Below are 21,088 nucleotides of genomic sequence, written 5' to 3' on the forward strand. Positions count from 1 at the left end.
CTTCCAGTTTAGTGCAAATGGGGGCCTTCATGCTCCAGTGTTTTAATAGGGACCCCCGTATAAAAAGCATAAGGGTCAAGGACCAGTACAGGATGGCAATGTACTTAGACCCCCGGTACAAACACAAAATGGCGGAAATGTTACCGCCGTCACAGAGGGCTGGCAGATTGGAGCACTTCCAGGCCTTGTTTCGAGAAATGCTGCATTCTGCTTTTGCGTGCGCTGGAAGAGAAGCAATTCCCACTCCCAGAGAAGGAGTTGCGGGTACCAATCCAACAGCGCCTGCAAGAAGAGGCCGGTTTGAAGATGTGTTGGTGACTTCAGATATGAGGTCATTCTTTCAGCCGACCCATCGACAGGTGTCATCCGGATCCAGCATCAGGGAACGCCTAGACCGTCAGGTGGCCAACTACATCGGGTTAACAGCCGATGTGGACGCTCTGAGGAGTGATGAACCCCTGGACTACTGGGTGGGCAGGCTTGACTTCTGGCCAGAGCTTGCCCAATTTGCAATAGCTCACGACAGTGTTAACTACCTCACATTTCTAAAAATGAATAAGACATGGATCTCGGAGGAATTCAACACATGTGACCAGTAGACCATGTATATGTCGATAAACAATTTTTTTAATCGAGCACACAGACCTTCTTTCTTCATTTGGCTCACTTCCTTGTCCAAAAAAAGCATACCGTACTATATGCCCGTACCCTCCTCTTTGAAGAGGTTGAGCGGTGTCATATTTCTACTGGGGCTGCTTATTATGAGGGGCTCCCACCATCACTGTGCTGTGCTGACTTCCTCTTGGGCCTGCTTATTATGAGGGGCTCCCACCATCGCTGTGCTGGGCTGACTTCCTCCTGGGGCTGTACCTCTGCTGTGCATATTATGAGGGGCTCCCACCATCCCTGTGCTATGCTTATTATGAGGGGCTCCTACCATCCCTGTGCTGTGCTGACATCCTCCTGGGGCTGCTTATTATAAGGGGCTCCCACCATCCCTGTGCTATGCTCATTATGAGGGGCTCCCACCATCCCTGTGCTATGCTCATTATGAGGGGCGCCCACCATCCCTGTGCTATGCTGACTTCCTCCTGGGGCTGCTTACGGTGCAGGTGTCAGTGCTGTATATCACGGTGCTGATGTCAATACTCTCTATCACGGTGCTGCTGTCAGTGCTGTATATCACGGTGCTGGTGTTAGTGCTTTATGTCACGCTGCTGATGTCAGTGCTCTCTATCATGGTGCTGTTGTCAGATGATTCTATCACGGTGCAGGTGTCATTGCTGTATGTCACGCTGCTGATGTCAGTGCTCTCTATCACGGTGCTGCTGTCAGATGACTCTATCACGGTGCAGGTGTCATTGCTGTATTTCACGCTGCTGGTGATCATCTCCTGCACCCTCTTCTTTGCCTACCCTGACCTTCCCTCTCCTCCATTGTCTTCATGCGCTCCACAGTCCTGAATTGTCACAACAATTTCCCATATAAAAAAAGAATGCTTGTAGTTGTCGATCCCAGATTCACCTCATACATGTGTTATGTCATTGGCCATGTGGTGGGACTATGTTTGCACAGCTATTAATTATTTTGTGGCTGCAAATTTGCAAAGTTCGCCTCCCATTGAAGTCAATGGGGCCCGCCACGAACGTTCCGGTTCGCGAACTAACGGCCGCGTTCGTGGTCCGCGTTCGCGAAACGTCCCGTCTGAAGTTCGTCCATCACTAATCGGCACCTTTCCGTGGCTGGGTATGGAGACGAGTGAGGGGACCATAGCAGGGCGGAAGCGACGTCAAAACTTCACTTCCACTCGTTCGCCTTAAAAGGCCATTTTTTGTTGTAATTATTAAAAAAAAACATTTTTTTTATTGCATTTAAGTTCAAATATGAGATCTGATGGCTTTTTGACCCCAGATCTCATATTTAAGAAGACCTGTCATGCTTTTTTCTATTGGAAGGTATGTTTACATTCCTTGTAATAGGAATAAAAGTGACCTTTTTTTTTTTAAACTAAAAAAATAAATAAAATAAAGTAAAATAAATAAGAACCCCGTCCCGACGAGCTCACTCGCACAAGCGAATGCATATGTGAGTAGCGCCCGTATATGAAAATGGTGGTCAAACCACACATGTGAGGTATCGCCGCAATCGTTAAAGTGAGAGCAATAATTCTAGCCATAATTCTAGCCCTAGACCTCCACTTTAACTCAAAACATGCAACCTGTAGAATTTTTTAAACATTGCCTATGAAGATTTTTAAGGGTCAAAGTTTGTCGCCATTCCACCAGCGGACGCAGTTTTGACGTGTGACATGTTGGGTATCAATTTACTCGGCGTACAATTATCTTTCACAATATAAAAAAATTCAGCTAATTTTGCTGTTCTCTTATTTTTTATTCAAAAAAGTGATTTTTTTCCAAAAAAAGGACGCTTGTAAGACAGCTGAGCAAATACGGTGTGGCAAAAAGTATTGAAATGACTGTCATTTTATTTTTTTAGGGTGTTAGAAAAAAAATTGATAATGTTTGGGGGTTCTAAGTAATTTTCTAGCAAAAAAATTGTTTTTAACATTACAACACAGAATTTAGACATGTACCTTTTTTTTCAAAGCAGAGCAAAGCAACATATGGCATGTGCATTTTGGTGTGCTGAAGTGTAGGTGTGTTTTCCACTATTGTAGAAGGAGCAAATCAAAATGAATAAATCGCATTGCACCTCAGTGCTGTATGTGTATTGCGATGTGCTATGGTAATACTTGACAAAACGCACACTTTTGCTGTACATTACCTTGAGCCAAATCTTAATAACCTTTAGCAATAATCAGAAACACATTATATGATGCTTAAAAGATAATTTATTGAAAAGTAGACATATATGAATGAAATCAGCAAATCTATTTCTTTATGGTAAATTGATTAGTAAGTAAAAGAGAATTTGTGGTGAGATAAAAAAATGTAGAGTAATTCATTTAAAGCAACAGATCAGTGTGTCCACACAATCCAATGACAGACAGCACCTGCAAGATATACATAAAACATTACTTTCAAATAATAAATATCTCAGTATATTAAGTCAAACGTTGAATGTCTACCAGTTAATTAAAGAGATATACTGTAATTATGCAGGGTGACTTCAGCAAACAATATAAGGTCTCTGATTCCAGCATCCTAGGATGCATATACTAAACCAGTAACTGGAAGAGCAGATTTCATTACTTAAATTTAAAGGGATATTTATAAAGAAGTAAAAATGACATTTGTCAATCCTGCGCAAGGAAGATTTGCCTGCAGTGAATCACAGTAACTGCTTTATAAATATGACTATTTATCTCAATTGCAGGCAATCATTCCTCCACCCAAACTCCAACTATTTTAAAAAGTCGTTAAGCCCTTATGAAGGGTGCACTTTGAACCCCAGAAATATGTTAGCTATATTCCATAATGTTTGTGACCAATAAACCATTTCTGGATCATAAAAATATTGTGGTGTTTCTCTTGCTATTCCTGAACATGGCACTCCAAAGGCCCAAACATGGCCCCTGCACTTGAGAGAGTTGCCTAATGGAGAACAGCCCAAACCCAATTTAAAACTTCCAATATGAACCAGGGATCCATGTTTCCATTTCTCCTTCTATATATAATTGAAATTGAAGCAATGCCTGTGTGACTGATATCTCATCAGCCATCATGCAGTTAGGCAGAGTAGTTGTAGTAGTGTATCTTGTGTCTAGTGGATTATCTAAAAATTCCTATATTTAAAACAGTAAAAAATACGGCAAAGCAAGTATTAAAATGAGAGAAACTACTAAATATGTGCTTAGGTGTCCGTTTTATGAAGCAGTGATCCGTGGTGATCCCGAGGATCGCCGCTGATCACAGTCCATAAACAGTTTATGAAACAGAGATAATCGGGGGTGAAGTGTTTGAACATGTTCTTCCGCTGGCGATCTGTGTCAGAATTCACACTCCTCGATTCACCAGTTCAGAGGTGGAGAACCGGGGAGTGAAGAGAGAATCTGGGGGATCTGAGGGGGAAAGAGGAAGATTTTTAACTATAAATATAAATATATATATATATATATATATATATATATATATATATATATATATATATATATCTATATCTATATCTATATCTATATATATATATATATATATATATATATATATATATATATATATATATATATATATGTGTGTGCATATACATGTTTATATAATGTGTTTGTGTGTATATATATATACATGCTCCTTATTTTATTAACATTAACCACACCGTCTGTCAGTGTACTGAGCGGTGATAATTTATCGCTGCTTAATAAACTGACATCTCTGTGTTTCAGTGAATTTCTGGTACTGTAATCTTGTAAAGTCTCACGAAATTCCAGTATCAGGGGCCGTTCTCCACTGTTCGAAGCGTTTGTAGATCACTTCACTCCTCCAAGAGTGGAGAGATCTACTCTGATTCATAAACAGGCACATAGAGGAGAACGATCTCCTCTGAGAATGCCAGATGATGAAGCAGTGAATAGATTTCACTGCTTCATAAATGGACACCTTAGAGCAGTGGTCATCAACCCTGTCCTCAGGCCCCACTAACAGGCCAGGTTTTATGTATTACCTTGGGGAGATGCAGACTAGAATACTGCAATCACTGAGCAGCAAATTATATCACCTATGATGTATTTCAGTTATCTTGCAAACCTGGCCTGTTAGTGGCCTCTGAGGACAGGATTGATGACCACTGTCTTAGAGAGAAGAATAAGTACTTCAGTGAATCCTTTTCCCTATTTAAATTGTTTTGTTTTGTACTTTTGGCCTTTTTTTAAATTAATGATCTATTCCTGGTTTAAACATATGTGGATATGATTTTTAGGGAATTTTTCCCTAATTAATTAATACATGTATTTAAATAAACTATTAGTCGCATCAGGTATTTAGGTAAACCAAGAGTACTTTGGCCCTTTCCCCCTAGTTACCAGCCCAGAGGCATTGCATAAGCAACAGGAGAGTGAAAAAATAGGTTCCTCTTTCAAAACACAAGATTGGTGTCATCAGGCTGTTCTGCCCCTCATGTGTTCAGAGAGGGTATAAGGATCAGGAGAGTTTAAAGGATTCAACAGATGGGGAAAATAGGCTGCATAGTAACATATTCCCTAAATTTCCAAATCATCCTTTACAGCAGTGGTCATCAACCCTGTCCTCAGGGCCCACTAACAGGCCAGGTTTTATGTATTACCTTTGGGAGATACAGACTAGAATACTGCAATCACTGAGAAGCAAATGATATCACCTGTGATGTATTTAAGTTATCTTGCAAACCTGGCCTGTTAGTGGGCCCTGAGGACAGGGTTGATGATTGACCACTGCCTTACAGCACTGAGAGAGTGGAAGATCATGATGCCCATAAGCACCATGGTGGTGTCTCTAAATGTTTGAGCCTCTCTATTAAAGCAAACAATGTGATGCAGGGCTGCATTCAGACAGTTTTTTTCCCTCTTGCTTTAGGGTTACAGACTTATATGCCCATTGTGCTGGACTGTCAACATTAAGGGGAGATAATCCACATTTTTTTTATTCCAAAATTTGGCAGAAAAGAGTACTGGTTGAATAATAACCCAGCATAACAAATTGTGGGAGAAGATTGGGTACAATTCTAAGAGAGTGGATTTTCGATAAATTGCACAAGAAGACTGGCCTAATATATGGCGATCCTCCTAACCAGCAGTGTAGTCTATTTTTGTTGTACAAAAGACATATAGTCAAATAGTTTTACAGGAAAGTAAAAAGGAAAATAAAAATGGGCACCACATAGTTCTTATCTATTGTTATTATTATGTAAAATGTACATATTAAGATAATCACTTACCTAAATCAGATCAACCTATGCTCCTAGGCCTTGCAGTAGATTTCCCAATATTTTGATTGGGGCTGAAATAAGTCCAGTTACAGTTCCCAGAACTGTACCATCAAGGGAGATAATAACTGCTTCTAAAGTATCATGCAAAGGGAATAAAACCAAATCTAATATACTCCCCTTGAAAAAAAAAAAAAAAACACATTAACAGTATGCACTTTTTCTTAAACAGATAATCACAAAAAGTTCCTATCAATCTTTTTATTTTAGCATAATACAATACAATAACATTCAAAACTCATTTACAATAAACAATGGCAGCTAGTGATGGCTACATATTATCAAATGCCACTACCTGTCAAAACTCCATTAAAGGTTGTTCCTTCTCCCCCTGGCTGTAATGCCATAAAACCCAATGAACAAATACCTGTATGTAAAAAAAAGTTACAGCAGATAATATACCTACCTACCTTTCATCCAGCTTCCATAATGTGTGAGTGTGTGTTTGTGTGTTTGTGTGTATGCTTTGGGGGTTGGGGGACTGATAACATCATCATCCTGCTATTAAGCAAGTTATTGCAACAGAAATGACAGGGGGAACTCAGGTATTATCATGGAAGATATGTATTATTAAAAGACGAGTTTAAAAAAAAAATTGAATCGTCAGCTCACCCTAACAACTCCAAAACAATATGAATGCTATGAGTTCACCCATTTATAGAAAGGGGACTGGATTATTCATTCCTTCAAACTCTTGGCTCGTGCAACTCTTATGAGCTGATCAGGGGAAAAGCTAACCTGCAAACATTTGGACCACAAGTGTATAATTCACAATCTTCCTAAAGTGTGTGGCTTCACTGCAAATGCAGGGGAGCAGCAGTCCTTAACCTCTTAAATTGAATTGAGTTCCTGGAATGTGCTACACCCAGATTTTACAAGTCATTTAACATGTGATACGAGAGTAGAAGAGTTGCATTTGCTGAAGATTGTGCTATGCAACTTCTTCTCTTTTTCTCTCTCTCTCTCTGCTCCTCACATCACCAATCACATCAGATATCTTTGGCAGGACTGAATTTGATTAATGGTTGTACTACATTCATATTTTACTGTATATAAGAGACACCATGGAGCCTGTAGAGGTGATTTAGAGTCAGCTATTGACATGTTCCAAGATCACCAGATTACCAACAAAAGGGAATAGGCTAGGCTGGTATGTTACAATGCCTGGGTAGAGCCTGCTCATCTAAAAGGCTCTAATTTTACTGTACCTTTAAAGCTGAATTCCAGGCATATACAGGGATCCAGCAATAATAGTACTGAAAATGTGTTATTGGCCCTCCATGCCGTTTCTTCACTCACAAGTGCCGTGACAGGCGGCTCCCACGTGCATGTGTAGGAGTGATATCACGCGACTCCGGGAGTTAGAGAGAGAGCACCTCTGTTTGGATATTCACCTGCCAGTGGGAGACTCTATCTGAAGAGACCCCAGCCTGAGACTGGGAGTGAGGATACCCTGGAGCAGCGCAGCACAACCCACATCACAGCACCTGCACTGCTGCAACAAGGCAACTGGAGCATCCATTCACCTTTTGTTTCCCACTGCTAATAACAGGAGGCTTTGGGGAGAGACCAAGGGCCCCCCTTTTACAACAAGAGGTCACCACAGTATCCCAGGAACTGGTGAGAGCGCTATTAACCCCTTGGTGATATTGCTAGCAGGGACAGAGATGCTGAGAGTAGGACACCAAGTGTACCTAATCCACACCCCACCTTCACTGCACTGTATACCATACTTATTCCAAGCATAGACTATATCTATAACAACCCTATACTGCAATATACTTGCTATATACTAAACCTTTCCCATTCTGAATTACATCTACCTTGCACCTGTGCCAAGACTATACTGTACCTATACTGTACATATACTGCATGCAGGTTAACTGGGACTGTCCTTAATTGCAAAGATGCTCTTAAAGGGCCCCAACAATAGCCGACAGAAGAACATCTCAAATGACTGCCTCTCCCATAATAATTATTCTGCAAGCCCCTTTGTTCCCCTTCCCCCTACACTACCAACCTCCTTTTCTTTTGAACAGTGCGCTCTGGCAGTATAATTCCAGTACTTGGTAGAATAACATTTACTGCTGCACACTATTGCACTTGAGCCGGCCTTGCTACTGTTTTTGCTGATCTGGTTGCCAAATGCCACCTTATACCTAGTTCTTACTGTTAATCATGTTGTATGCTAAAAAAAAATTATTACCATGGTAATCTATCCAGTGGCTCCTACAGGGGTAGTAATACAGAAATGAAAAAGGAAGACATTTTTTTAAAAAGCTAGAGACGAAGTTTGGTCATCTGACCTGTCGAAATGGGTGGACCTTTCCTCCAATCACAAGAAGAACTCTTTGCCACAGGCTGTACACTGTGGGCAGCATTTTATGAATGGGACATAAAACACAGGCCATGGTATGGAGTAATACTGCAATGTAAAGCTGTATACACTTTCATCTATAAATATGCTCCTTACTTATGTGAAAGCCTGTAAGTTTTAGCGGAGTGGAATATGCTGCAGTTGTTACCAAAACTATAGTTGCTTTCTAAATGAATAATAACAATATATACTGTACTGTATGTAATATAGCTTATGTAATATATACTGTATATACAGGTATTTCCATAAGCAGCAATAAAGCACTAAGTTAAGCATAGATGAGAGTAGAAATGATGCTATATATACTGCATAACAAGTGATTAAAACATTTACCAATGAATTGCATAGGATTATTAGTTGTCCCTTCAGAAGAACATCAACTTGTGCCAAAACTGCTTCCTGAAAGATACAAATATGGTACAATTGTTTCTTACAGTTCGTGCAAAAAAATAAAATAAAAATTAATATATATATATAAACTTTTGACGTGATAAAAGTGGGGTATAAAAAAAAAAATAATACTCTCATACATCATGTAGCTTCAGTAAATTGGTGCTGTCTGAGATGCAAGTTCATTGCTTACTGATTTCTCAACATATTTAGTAAAATAGTTTAAATATCTGAACTTACTGGGTTTGCTGCAAAAAAACAAAAGCAGGATCAATTCCCCATAAACACTGTTCTGAAATATGTTTTTCCTTGTGCTTTTATGTCTTGTCTTACCTGTGCATTTGTTTCTTTCAGATTCTGTGGCTTACATTTACATCTCAAAGTCATACTAGTGGTTAACAGGCTTCCGCCCAAACTGGTTCTAGAGGATATGTGTTAAACTAAGATTGTGAGTTGCATGGTACAAAAACAGCCAATAATGTGTTTCCCCATCCTATGTAAAACATAGTTCCAGAAAACATTGATGTTTCAGAGAATCAGGATTGTAGAAAGTAGGTCAGGTAATGAGATATTAGGGGGCCAAAAACCCCCAGGGTGAGCAAGCTTACAGAATTTTGTGTAAATTAAGTGACCTGTTAAACCTCAGAAATTTCCGGTAGGTCAATGGCCATACTTCTTTTCTGCTATAGAGATAATTTGGTTCTATCCATGGAATCCTAATGGACAATGGAAATATTGCAGTTATATTTGCAGATGTTAAGAGAAATGGATGCTTCCATATGCCAATGGTCCTGCTTTTGCTGACTAGTAGAGTTAATGATTAACCCTTGTAGGTTTATAGCTGCATATTCTGGATTCTAACATGGTGAGAACCTATGCAGTGGGCCAAAGAGTTTGATATTAGAGTTTCTGACAGTTTGTTAAGCCCATAGAAGTCAATAAAGAGACAAAAACAAAGTCAAGAGTCAAAAGATTCAAAATAAGTATCTCTTATTTAGTAACTGAAGTCTGAATAAATAAAAAATCCAGGTGTTTTGAAATCCAGTGATGTTCAGTGCAGAAGTTGCATTTCTTAAAAGCAGAAAGAGCTTCAAAGAGTATGGTGAGAAAGAGGAATTATTTGGGTATGTTCACACAGCCAGGCCCCAGAGCCAGAATTGAGCAAGGGACACTGAGCCTTAATCGCATTATCACTTTTCCAAACTTAATCTAGCCATAGATAGATCGAAATTCAGAACTTTGCACATTTTGATCCATCTAAGGGCAGGCTGGTTGTACCAAAGTTGATCTATTGATCGACTTCAGTACAACCAGCCTGTCAGTTGTTTTTTTTCACATGATCACTGTTGCTGGCAATAGCCGGAATGTGATTGCTTCCTACTGTCATGTCCAGGTTCAAAGGGGTAACAAAATTCCTATCTAGTTTCTATGGGCAATAAATATTTTCCTGTTAGCACACATTTCATACATCAGCCACTTTAAGTAAATCTTAGAAAAATGTAAAAAAGAAACACTTAGGTGACAGTAACTGATAGATATTCCTGGAGACAATTATCTTAAAAATGTATTTATTTTCATCTACAGTTGGTTACATTAAATGTAGTGTTATGTGTTGCAATGTGTACTGTCATAAAAAATGTAAATATCCATGATCACTTCACTGAGATCCAGTAGTATTGTACAGTTAACTTACCAACAACCGAGTAAAGCTGAACAGTAATTTTTCCAAACTTATTACATTCAGTAGTGATCTAATCTCCCCCAACTGAAAAAAAAAAGTTATATCTTATTAATATTGCTGTACAATGTATCACATTTTGAATATATGCTTAAACTAAAACTATGGTCAAACTATGCACTTGAATGCCATCATTCACTTCTGTATCTATAGGCATTATGGAAAAATGTATCTTTACAATTGTTCTTTTACTCTCTATGAATCAGAATCTTGGCAGTCTGTCACCCTTGTATGATACTGAAAAAGTAGGTGTTTATAAACTGTTAGAATCCAAAGTTAGGCCTCATTTATACTGGTACTGCTGCGTTTAGCCATCTGGGAAGTATAAATAGATCCCTTTATATTGCATTCAGATGTTCCTACAGCAGCCAAAAAAGGTTGTGAATCTAACAAGCTCATTGTACAGCCTCCTGATTGCTTCCATGCACCCCTAGTACATTAACACCCTCACATGCACACCCCCATCATGTTTCCCAAGCTTAACTCTCCCACTTGCAGACCTGGGGACTCCATGATTGGTGCTTCTAGGTAGTGGGGAGAGAGTCCAAAGAATATCAATAAGCTGATCTTTCCTACCTAGTAAGAACTCAGAAGCGATGTGCATTTTATCACTTCTGTGTTCGGCAGTCACTTTTCTCAGCTGCTGTAGCTAGGGAAGAAAGTGATGGAGCACAATTTGCACTTTATTAGCTTCAATGGAGGGCAGATGAGACATCAGGGGTCTGAATAAAGAGAACCTGTCACAACAAAATTGTGTTACATAGGGGATTTTTGATCCCCAGTGTTATATAAATAAGGTTTAGTGAAAAAAAGTGTAAAAAAAAAACCCCAAGCACTTAAATCCCCCCAAAAAATGTTTAGCCCACTCCACCCCCACCTGCATGCACTTATGAAAATAAATGCAAGCTTATGACACTTATGTATGAAGACATAGACTGCTCTATATAAGTTAAAAGAGCCCATTTTCACAGTTAACCCTAAACTGATGACCTGTGGGAGATTTTAAAGCATTGCCTATGGAAAGTTTTAGTGTACCAAAGTTTGTTGCCAGTTCAATTGTGCAAAATTTTAAGGCTTGACATATCATCTTTTAAACTTTAACGTAGTTGTGTAATATATTGTGTCCGTGTTCCCTAAAGTTTATTTTAGTATATTATTTACTGAAAATTTACACTTGATAAACTACTGCATAAATATTACATGACATAAAAATTGCCACTACCACTATTTTACTCCCTTGGGCCTCTGCTGTAAAAAATCTATAGTATTTGAGAGGTTTAACTAATCTTTGGGCCAGAAATTCGTTTTAACCACTTGAGACCTGCGCTATAGCCGAATGATGGCTACAGCGCGGATCTCCTTTGCCGGGACTACGTCTATTGACGTAGTCCCGTGCACGAGTGGCCTGCGCGCCCCCTGAGGGGCGCACGCGGCGCGCTCTGTGATCGGCGAGTCTATGAGACTTGCCTAAACACCGATCCGTGCAAGGGGTCGATTCCGACCCCTTATCACGTGATCAGCTGTCAGCCAATGACAGCTGATCATGTGATATAACGGAGCCGGTAATCGGCTATTATTCATATAAAAAAAAAGCCGATCACCGGCGGCCATGATCGGGACATCAGTCCCGATCATGGCCAGCCCTGCCAGTGCCCACCTGCCCCCTCATAACTATACATAATAAAAAATTAGTGCCCCCCGTCAGTGCCACCCAGCAGTGCCCATAGTGCCACCCAGCAGTGCCCACAGTGCCACCCAGCAGTGCCACCCAGCAGTGCCCACAGTGCCACCCAGCAGTGCCCACAATCTGCCTCAACAAAGGTGCTGCACCCCAGAATCAAACAGTACTGAAAATGTATGTGATAACATAAAGTCCATTAAAAGTCCAACTGGAGAAACACCCTGTGTAGAAGGGATCCCTTCTACACAGGGTGTTTCTCCAGTTGGACTTTTAATGGACTTTATGTTATCACATACATTTTCAGTACTGTTTGATTCTACTTTATATGTTTCTTGTTTTTGAATCGCTGACTTAGAATTGTACATTTTTTCCTTTTGGTTCATAACCTATGAGGGGCAATATATATGTTTACTGTATTTAGTTATAAGTAATGCCTTATGGTTTATTTAGTCATTAGTTTGCCGCCTTAACTATGCCTATCAGTGCCCACCAGTGCAGCCTATCAGTGCCCACCAATGCAGCCCATCAGTGCCCACCAGTGCAGCCTATCAGTGCCGCCTCATCAGTGCACTTCAATGAAGGAGAAAAATGACCTGTTTGCAAAATTTTATAACAAACTATTAAACATGATTTATTTTTATTTTTTTTTGCATCTTTTTTGGTTTGTTTAGCAAAAAATAAAACTCCCAGCTGTGATTAAATACCACCAAAAGAAAGCTCTATTTGTGGGAAAAAAATGATAAAAATTTCATTTGGGTACAGTGTTGTATGCCCGCGCAATTGTCATTCAAAGTGCATCAGCGCTGAAAGCTGAAAATTGGTCTGGGACTGAGGGGGGTTTAAGTGCCCAGTAAGCAAGTGGTTAAACATGTGTGCAATGAAATGCAAAAAAATGATTTTGCAGCAAAAGAATTAAAGCAGGTTTAGGCATGCTAGGGCATGTTCCATACATTTAAGGCCTTGTTCACACAGGGCATATTAATGCATATCCCTGTATGAGGGTCATGTTTACTGCAAGAGAATGCACAGGTGTTTTATGCATCCCTGTGCAGGCAGTCCCATTGATGTTAATTGGGACACAGCAGCTGCACAAATACATTTGTTTCTCCCAATATGACATCCATGTGAACGTGGGTGCATGTCCCCAAAATCTGAATTCAGGGCCATGCATCCACACCCACATAGATGTCATATTGGGAGCAGCAACTGTGCCTGTGCAGCTACTATGTCCCAACACCTGTGCATCACAGTGTGGATAAACACAGCCCTCACATGGGGTTCACGTTGATACACCCCATGTGAATAAAGCCTAAGGCAATTTAGGCCCCTTGTAAACAGGATCATCTAGTTGCTGTGCATCCTTCCTGGCATTTCAATGAGCCTGGGAAGCGCAGGTTTGGCATCCAGCCTCGCTGTCTGCAGCCTGACAAAGTATATGGCAAGCTGCGGCTGAGCAGGGCTAAAAGCTGAGTGGTACGTGTATTTAGAACCCTATGCATTTACAGTGCCTTGAAAAAGTATTCATAACCCTTCAATTTTCCACATTTTGCCATGTTACAACCAAAACGTAAATTTATTTTATTGGGATTTTATGTGATAGACCAACACAAAATGGCACATAATTGTGAAGTGGAGGGACAATGATAACTGGTTTTCATAGGAGATCATTTATTATAAGAAGCAGCCAAGAGGCCCATGGTAACTGTAGAGGAGCTACAGAGATCTACAGCTCAGGTGGGAGAATCTGTCTACAGGACAACTATTAGTCATGCACTCCACAAATCTGGCCTTTATGGAAGAGTGACAAGAAGAAAGCCATTGTTGAAAGAAAGCCATAAGAAACCCCATTTTCAGTTTGCATGAAGCCATGTGGGGGACACAGCAAACATGTACAAGAGGGTTCTCTCGTCAGATGAGACCAAATTTTAACTTTTTGGTCTAAAAGCAAAACGTTATGTGAGGTAGAAAATGAAAGCCTCGTACACACGATCAGATTTTTGACAGACAAAGCGTCAGACCTGAAGGGCATGTGCCTGGATTTTGTCTTGCATACTAATAGCAGACAATTGTCGGCCAACAAACACGAATGTAGTGACGTACTAGATGTACTATGTGGAATTTCAGCTCTTGATCGCCACCCTTTGGGCACCTTTTGCTAATGTTGTGTTTGGTGAGCATTGATTCTGAGCATGCATGTTTGTATTTTGGACTTTTGCGTGACGGACTTGTGTACACACAATAGGAAAATCTGACAACAGACCGTTGTCCGCCGAAAATTTACTAGCCTGCCATCCAACATTTGTTGGCCAAAAGTTGGACAACAATTGTCTGATACGTACTAATGGTCGGATTTTAGGCAAACAGTCTGTCATTACACAATTCCCTGCCAAATATCCAAGTGTATGTATGAGGCTTTACACTGCACATCATCCTGAACACACGATTTTTTTCAGCAGGGACAGGGAAGTTGGTCAGAGTTGATAGGAACATGGATGGAGCCAAATACAGTGCAATTTTAGAAGAAAATCTGCAAAAGACTTGAGACTGGGGGCAGAAAATTACCTTCCAGCAGGAAAATGACCCTAAACATACAGCTAGAGCTACAATGGAATGTTTTTGATCAAAGCATATTCATGTATTAGAATGGCCCAGTCAAAATCTAGACCTAAATCCAATTGAGAATCTGTGGAAAGGCTTGAAAATGTCTGTTCAGATGCTCTCCATCCAATCTGACAGAGCTTGAGCTATTTTGCAAAAAAGAATGGGCAAATATTTCACTTTCTAGATGTGCAAAGCTGGGAGAGACTTCCCCAAAAAGTAAATGTTATAAATGTTGAAAAACATTTATAATATTCCTTCCACTTCACAATTATGTGCCACTTTGTGTTGGTCTATCTCATAAAATCCCAATAAAATCCATTTATGTATTTGGTTGTAGCATGACAACATGTGGAAAATTTCAAGGGGTGTGAAAAATGTAAGGCACTGTATAAAAATAAGTTAACCAAACTGCTTTAGAGTCTATGATCTTTGCGAATGAATTACTTCACAGTGCATGCAGCTATAGAGCTCAGTTGGGGGTTTATGTTTAAAGCACTTTAAATGCGTTTTAAGAATATGTTGATTCTTTCATGTCCATAGTATGGGCATTGGGAACAGATGCTCTTTAATTAGGTTTAGCACAACTAAATATCTCAAAGTTTAAAATTTCACATTCTAATAAATGTTAACTTAAAAAAAAAAAGTTTACTTTGCATAGGGATAGATAATAAATAAAGGGATCATGCATTCATTCACTCTGAATACCCAATCATGTGCGAGGGATAAAAACAGGACTAGCACATGTCTGGTTGAGTATGCCAGTAAAACACAGGAGTGTGTAAACAATTTTAATGATTGAAGTTAAAAGAGAACCCCTGTCGATGTTTTGGTTTATCCCAACATCTGTCACTTTTGATCTATAAGTCAATGTAGGGAAAGTTATAAAAATGAATCACATAAAAGAATCTTGGATGTAATAGCGGTCTTTTAATAGAAATAGCATCCAATTTTAGAATTGTACTGTTCATGCCATATAACTTTCTTCTAACTAAGTAGAAGTTTAACATTTAAAATAAACCTGTGATTAGATATATATGTAGACTGCCAATACAGAGCCCTTTCTGAAAATACTATTTCCCTGGCTTTCTGTAATACTTTCTCATCACTGACCCAGAACGAGCACCCAGATTAGAAAGTGAAGTCAGAACTCCTCATCTGCATACGTGTTTTAGGTCAGTCTTCATAGGTAATAAAGCTGGTGGATCATTCACCATGACAGCCAGGTACGTAACATTTTAATAAGAATTTTTCTTCAAGGTAAAACAAAAACATTTTCTTTGTTTGCATTTTGAGACCCACATTTTACATGATTTTAATTTGTCATGGAGATGAATACAAAGTTACCTTTAACAAACTGAGAGCATTAGATGGAAGTTCCTGGAAAAAAAAAAGTAAGCACATAGTGATCCTCTACTCAGAACACATCTGGTGTTTTCATGTTTGCAAAGAAACAATATTATTTAAGGGTAGTTTTAGAATATTCCAACTAGCTGTGTTTTTTTTTTTTGTATTAATGAACAAAGAATATAAAACAAAAAGTTTGTGTTTTTTTCTCGTATGAACACAAAAAAATGAGAACATAAAAGTTTAAATGTAAAGGTTAGAAAAATTTAAAAAATCAAGTGGAAAACAAAATAAAAGGATAGAAGGAGAAGAAGGATGGTGGTTAGGGAAAGCTAAGGGTTAATATAGGCCTATAAAGGAACACATAAAATAAAATAAAAGCACACTTTTTTTACTTGTCACTGTTTACTTGGATTTATCCTTTGATCTGAAGTTACGTCGGGGTGATTTACTAAAACTGGAGAGTGCAAAATCTGGTGCAGCTGTGCATGGTAGCCAATCAGCTTCTAACTTCAGCTTGTTCAATTAAACTTTGACCAAAAAAAAAAAAAAAAAAAAGATATAAAAAAACCCTGCAAGATGATTGGTTTCTGTGCAGAGCTGCACCAGATTTTGCACTACCCCAGCTGGTGCGTTTTGCAGGAAAAAGTGTGCCTTTTTTGGTCTGTTTCGGGTCCGAATTCAGCCCAAAATTTGGGCTAAAATAAAACCTGACATGGTGAACAAGGATACACCAGACACCTGCTGTGCGAAGGATCCATCTTAGGTGTGAACCCAGCCCTAAAAAAGTAACAGGGCACGAAAAACTCTAATTAAATCATGATGAAAGTTGATCAAACCAAATCCCGTTAATTATACCAGTAGCTCCAAGAGTTCCACCAGTTCACAACCAAGATCCAGGGATAGAATTTTCTGAAAAAATAAAATACAAAGTGCGTGCTTAAAAAGATAAACTATGCATTGTTACGCTTACAAGTTTTTAAAACATATATAAACCGGATCTGAACTCAAAAAGTGAATATTTGCTATGTCATAAGTAGCATCTATAAATGGAAATTCTGCCTAAACAGTACCTTAAAATTTTACATTTTCATGGAATTTCATATAAAGATGACAGTTGAAATAGCCTTTGCCTAAGCTTAGAGACAATTTGCAATACAAGTGAATAGTCTTTTTTGGTCCTCTTTAACCACTTGAGATCCGCGCTATAGCCAAATGACGGCTACAGCGCGGATCTCCTTTTCCGGGACGACGTCAATAGACGTAGTCCCGTGTATGAGCGGCCTGCGCGCCCCCTGAGGGGCGCGCGCGGCACGCTCTGTGATCGGCGAGTCCATGAGACTCGCCTGATCACCGATCCGTGCAAGGGGTCGATCCCGACCCCTTATCACGTGATCAGCTGTCAGCCAATGACAGCTGATCATGTGATATAACGGAGCCGGTAATCGGCTAGTATTCCTCCTCGCGCTGACACCTCACCCGCGGCCGTGATCGGGACATTAGTCCTAATCACGGCCAGCAATGCAAGTGCCCACCTGCCCCCTGCCAGTGCCCACCTGCCCCCTGCAGTGCCACCCTAATTAAAAGTAAGTGCCCCCCGTCAGTGCCACCCAGCAGTGCCCATAGTGCCACCCAGCAGTGCCCACAGTGCCACCCAGCAGTGCCCACAGTGCCACCCAGCAGTGCCACCCACAGTGCCCACAATCTGCCTCAAAGGTGCTGCACCCCAGTGCCGCCCATCAGTGCCCAGCAGTGCCGCCCATCAGTGCCCAGCAGTGCCACCTATCAGAGCCACCTATCAGTGCCACCTATCAGTGCCCATCAGTCCCATCTATCAGTGGTACCTATCAGTGCCCATCCGTGCCACCCATCCGTGCCACCCATCCGTGCCACCCATCCGTGCCATCTTATCTGTGCCCATCTTTGCCCATCAGTGCCGCCTTATCTGTGCCCATCGGTGCCGCCTTATCTGTGCCTATTAGTGCCGCCTTAACTATGCCTATCAGTGCCCACCAGTGCAGCCTATCAGTGCCCACCAATGCAGCCTATCAGTGCCCACCAATGCAGCCCATCAGTGCCCACCAATGCAGCCTATCAGTGCCGCCTAATCAGCGCACTTCAATGAAGGAGAAAAATTACCCGTTTGCAAAATTTTATAACAAACTATTAAAACATGATTTTTTTTTTTTTGCATCTTTTTTTGTTTGTTTAGCAAAAAATAAAACTCCGAGCTGTAACTAAATACCACCAAAAGAAAGCTCTATTTGTGGGAAAAAAATGATAAAAATGTCATTTGGGTACAGTGTTGTATGCCCGTGCAATTGTCATTCAAATTGCATCAGCGCTGAAAGCTGAAAATTGGTCTGGGACTGAGGGGGGTTTAAGTGCCCAGTAAGCAAGTGGTTAAAGAATAAGGTAGTATGGAGCATTGCTAAAGCAGGGGCAGGCAATGTGTAAAACCTGGTTATTAGATGGCCTTTCCATCTTCTTTAACACATAAAAAACAATATGCAATATTTTAGTCATATTAGTGTTAGAATGAGCTCCACCTGTTTCTTAAAATCATATGTTTTATTAAAATACAGTAAAACCTTGGATTGCAAGCATAATTTGTTCCGGAAACGTGTTTGTAATCCAAAGCACTTGTATAGCAAAGCAAATTTTCCCATAAGAAATAATGGAAACTCAGATGATTCATTCCACAACACTTTATTCATATTTCCTTTAGTTTATTATAGTCCATTTTAAAATATTATAGCAATGTGACTTCAAGGCAACATCAAGGCAACTTTGAGGCAACTTCCATTAAAATCAATGGGCACAAGTTGAATAGAAGTCACCTTGAAGTAGTACAGGAACCTTTTCTAAAGTCGGAGCAACCTCAGTAGTGCTAATTAAGACAGCTCTCATTGATTAAAATGGGATTTCACATGTCACGCGACTTGGGGTCTCACAAGTCGGATCCCAAGTCGCGGCAGTATAAGCCTAAATGTTGTACCTGCATTAACCACTTACAGACCGGACCATTTTGCTGGCTTAAGACCAGACCACTTTTTGCGATTCGGCATTGTGTCGCTTTAACTGACAATTGTGCGGTTGTGCGACGTGGCTCCCAAACAAAATTGGCGTCCCTTTTTTCCCACAAATAGAGATTTCTTTTGGTGGTATTTGATCACCCCTGTGGTTTTTATTTTTTGCGCTATAAACAAAAAAAGAGCGACAATTTTGAAAAAAACAAATTTTTTACTTTTTGCTATAATAAATATCCCCCAAAAATATATATAAAAACATTTTTTCCTCAGTTTAGGCAAATATGTATTCTTCTACATATTTTTGGTAAAAAAATAATCGCAATAAGCGAATTATTGATTGGTTTTCGCAAAATTTATAGCATTTACAAAATAGGGGATAGTTTTATGCCATTTTTATTAATAATTTTTTTTACAAGTAATGGCGGCGATCAGCGATTTTTATTGTGACTGCAACATTATGGTGGACACATCGGACATTTTTGACACATTTTTGGGACCATTGTCATTTATACAGCAATCAGTGCTATACAAATGCACTGATTCCTGTGTAAATGACACTGGCAGTGAAGGGGTTAACCGGGGGTGTCAGTGTAGGGGTTAAGTGTGTCCTAGGGGTGTGCTGTGGGGGGGCGTGGCTGTGTGTTATTAAACACTGTTCTCTTTTCCAATCACAGGGAGCAGAGATCAGTGTCACTTGTTGATAGGCAGAACGGGGAGATGCTGTTTACTTCAGTCTCCCCATGAGACGATCCCCTCGGCAATGGAGTCTGCAGGACCCGCCACTGGACTCACGGGGATCCCGACCGGCACACGCGATTGCACGGCTGCATTCTTAAAGGGATGTACCTCAGTTGTAACATGACGCTACTCATAATCGTTTATAAAGTTAACATTTATAAGAAAAGTGTTGCTCGTCTTGTAAAACACTCACAGACCGGGTTACTCCCAATCCAAAGTTTTATTGTAATACCATTTAATAGATAGTTGTTGCTTCTTTAAAAATACCTTATTTATTAAATTAAAGGTCAACTCCACTTATAACCAGTATTTTCGTTTTTGACCAGCATTTTTGGTCAAATTACCCAATTTTTTGGCAAAGATCTCCTCTCGCAAGTCAAAAAAAATATCACTTTCTTACAGATAGATTCTGCTTTGAGGATGTTAACTCCATTAGGGAGGCATTAAACTATCATTTGGCTTTTCAATTGCTTTGGAAATTTAATGGAACTATGTGTTCTGGTGGAAGAAGATAGCATGGGAATGGAAACATCAGCAACCACACTGAACAGAAATGTTACATTTAAATGGAACCCTATGGCTAGGTTTGCACTTGTATGGGTCCTGTGCATTTGCCTGAGCACAGCAGCCCATTCATTTGAATCGGATGCTGTACCTGCAGGAAACACAGGGAAAAGGCCCCCAACCCTTTTTAAAAAACATGCAGTTTTGTTCACTTAAAAATGCACTGTGTTTTTTAATGCTTGGGGGTGACATTAAAAATCAATGGCACCTCTGCATGTTTCCTAACTGGCAGCATGTTTTGCCTGTGAGTTAGGAATGCATGAAATTATGCATGGGTTCCTCATCTGCACAGATGTGAATCTAGCGTTATAGTTTATATAAAAAATTAACAAAAATAAAAATAATCCAAATTACCAAGGTATGTAGTACGTCTTCCATTAGGCATATTTCTCTTGTTTCCCTTTCTTCTTCAGGACATATCTGCAAAAAGTACACACATTTAAAATAATCTAGTAAACACATGCTGTATATTGGTTATACAGGGCATACTTTTTGAATCCATCAATTTATCTCTCTGTCTATCTAATTTGACTTTACAAAAGAGTATTCTCTGAGCTTAGTAAATAAGGTTAAACTGTTTTTGCTTCAATCAACCAGTCCTTTACTATCAAAAATAAAATCCTGTTTATTTTTTTCTTTTACTTGATAGTATATTCAAAATGAGCATAGACCTTTTTTTTCGAGCATTCATTATGCAAATTGAACACTAG

At 39.8% G+C, this 21,088-nt stretch overlaps 1 protein-coding gene across 1 annotated transcript; it reads right to left on the minus strand.

Annotated features, from left to right (window-relative positions):
• Window positions 1-2,844: 2,844 nt before the first annotated feature.
• LOC143960840 (uncharacterized) lies at window positions 2,845-20,801 on the minus strand. The gene is made up of 7 exons (XM_077469781.1): window positions 20,733-20,801; window positions 16,903-16,956; window positions 16,045-16,077; window positions 10,374-10,445; window positions 8,624-8,689; window positions 5,866-6,033; window positions 2,845-3,013 (listed from the first exon to the last, which is right to left on the minus strand). The coding sequence occupies exons 1-6, from the start codon at window positions 20,754-20,756 to the stop codon at window positions 5,881-5,883; spliced, it is 402 nt and encodes a 133-aa protein (XP_077325907.1). The 5' UTR covers window positions 20,757-20,801; the 3' UTR covers window positions 2,845-3,013; window positions 5,866-5,880.
• Between the last annotated feature and the right edge of the window lie 287 nt (window positions 20,802-21,088).

Source organism: Lithobates pipiens, unplaced genomic scaffold (assembly GCF_037356315.1).
Source record: "Lithobates pipiens isolate NorthernLeopardFrog02 unplaced genomic scaffold, aLitPip1_a1.2 Scaffold_8, whole genome shotgun sequence".
NCBI lineage: Eukaryota > Metazoa > Chordata > Amphibia > Anura > Ranidae > Lithobates > Lithobates pipiens.